This window comes from Akebia trifoliata, chromosome 8 (assembly GCF_017979445.1).
Source record: "Akebia trifoliata isolate Shusen 1 chromosome 8, ASM1797944v1, whole genome shotgun sequence".
Taxonomy (NCBI): domain Eukaryota; kingdom Viridiplantae; phylum Streptophyta; class Magnoliopsida; order Ranunculales; family Lardizabalaceae; genus Akebia; species Akebia trifoliata.
In genome coordinates this window covers 45068600-45070294 of record NC_141382.1, presented here as the reverse complement: position 1 = coordinate 45070294, position 1695 = coordinate 45068600, and the positions used below count along the sequence as shown (strand labels likewise).

At 36.9% G+C, this 1695-nt stretch overlaps 1 protein-coding gene across 1 annotated transcript; it reads left to right on the top strand.

Moving 5' to 3' along the window:
- Positions 1 to 717: 717 nt before the first annotated feature.
- Positions 718 to 1420, top strand: LOC147397110 (RING-H2 finger protein ATL70-like). The gene has a single exon (XM_086452561.1). The coding sequence runs from the start codon at positions 898 to 900 to the stop codon at positions 1399 to 1401; it is 504 nt and encodes a 167-aa protein (XP_086308687.1). The 5' UTR covers positions 718 to 897; the 3' UTR covers positions 1402 to 1420.
- The last annotated feature ends 275 nt before the right edge of the window (positions 1421 to 1695 follow it).

The window sequence follows — 1695 nt, the reverse complement described above, 5'->3', positions numbered from 1 at the left end:
TTCTGATGCCCCCTCTGTCATACATTCCCTGATGTGGTATGGGTTAGAATCATAGATCTTTTTTCTCGGGATACACAACTTCACATCCCCATGTCAGAGGACATATGTCAGATGGGGTGTCAAAAAATCATTATTCTTTGAAAAAATATGCACTTACGTATAATACCACAAACACTTTTTAAATATTTAATAAACTTAATATATATTACCTAACTCACCTTGTGAACTCGCCGAGTCCTTAAGTTGACATTTGAAGTCGTTTTAATACCACGGTACGAAGAGATCTTACTCAAATAAATCAAACAAAATAGATCCAAGTGAGAACCGTTGACATAAGAAATGAACCGACTCACCCAGTTAACCCAGAAACTCAATCAAGTCGACTAAAAAATAAACCATGTCAATTATGCAGTTATATTTATTTATCTTTTTTAAAAGTACGGTTCTAAATACTAAAAATTAAAAATACTACATTTAAAAAAAATACATAAATAATAAATTTAATGTATATTTATTTGACTCAATAAGACAACTCAAGAGCATCGAGTTGACTCAAGTTGAGCCAAGATTTCAAGCTTTAAAACTATGGGTACATACAAGAGAGAGCTTACTCAGATGAAACAAGACAAATGCAAGTGAGAGCCGTTGACCTTGGAAACAACTTGAGTATTTGCATACTAACACCTTTTATATTATAATAATTATTACTTAAGTCGACCTTCCTCTTCCTTTAAGCCTCTAATATTACTCCCTTACTTAAAACTTCACCAATCATCTCTCTCACGTTCTCTCTATCATGTTACCGTTGACATTCCAAACCGTTGACCCCTCAAAACCATCACCACCACCACCACCACCTCTTCTTTAATCTCATTCCATCTCTCCACCCTTTAGGAGATGAATAGCACTGTAAACTCAGGTGGACTACTCTCTGATAAGATCGGTGGGTTCGGCTATGGCATTGGCGTTTCTGTTGGTATTCTCCTCCTCATCACAACCATCACCCTTGCTTCCTACTACTGCTCCAGTACCCAAACACCATCTTCTCCACTTCGACAAATCTCTATTGAAAACCAAGACAATCATGATATCATCATCGAAGTAGGCTTAGACGATGCAACCCTACTTAACTACCCCAAACTACTATATTCTGAGGCTAAGCTCCGTGACAAGGACACCACCACGACCACTGCATCGTGTTGCTCTATCTGCTTGACCGATTACAAGGGAAACGATATGCTCCGGCTTCTACCTGATTGTGGACACCTGTTTCATCTCAAGTGTGTCGACCCATGGTTGAAGCGGCATCCCACTTGCCCCATTTGTCGAACCTCTCCTATGCCAACTCCTCTGTCGACTCCTCTAGCTGAGGTAGCTCCCTTAGCAAGTCGTCCCATCTGAAGACGGTAAAGAGATGTTTTCTAATGTGTACAAAATAATTTTTATTAATTTGAGAGTTTCAATCCTTTTAGTTAAGTTATTTATAATGAAATTTTATCTAGTTTTACATTCATGCATGGAAATTTAGCATCTTTTTAAAGAAAATATCAAATAGCTCTTTTAGAATAAAAATATGAAATCATGCATGTAGGAGCATCAGATCAATATAATTATCAGTACTTGAAATTTCACTCTGAGAGAGGAATCAAGATAAAATAAATTTAAGGGAAATGGGAAATAGATGCATTATTGTGT

Coding starts and splice junctions, on each gene's coding strand:
- LOC147397110 (XM_086452561.1), top strand. CDS start 898: ATGAATAGCACTGTAAACTCAGGTGGACTACTCTCTGATAAGATCGGT.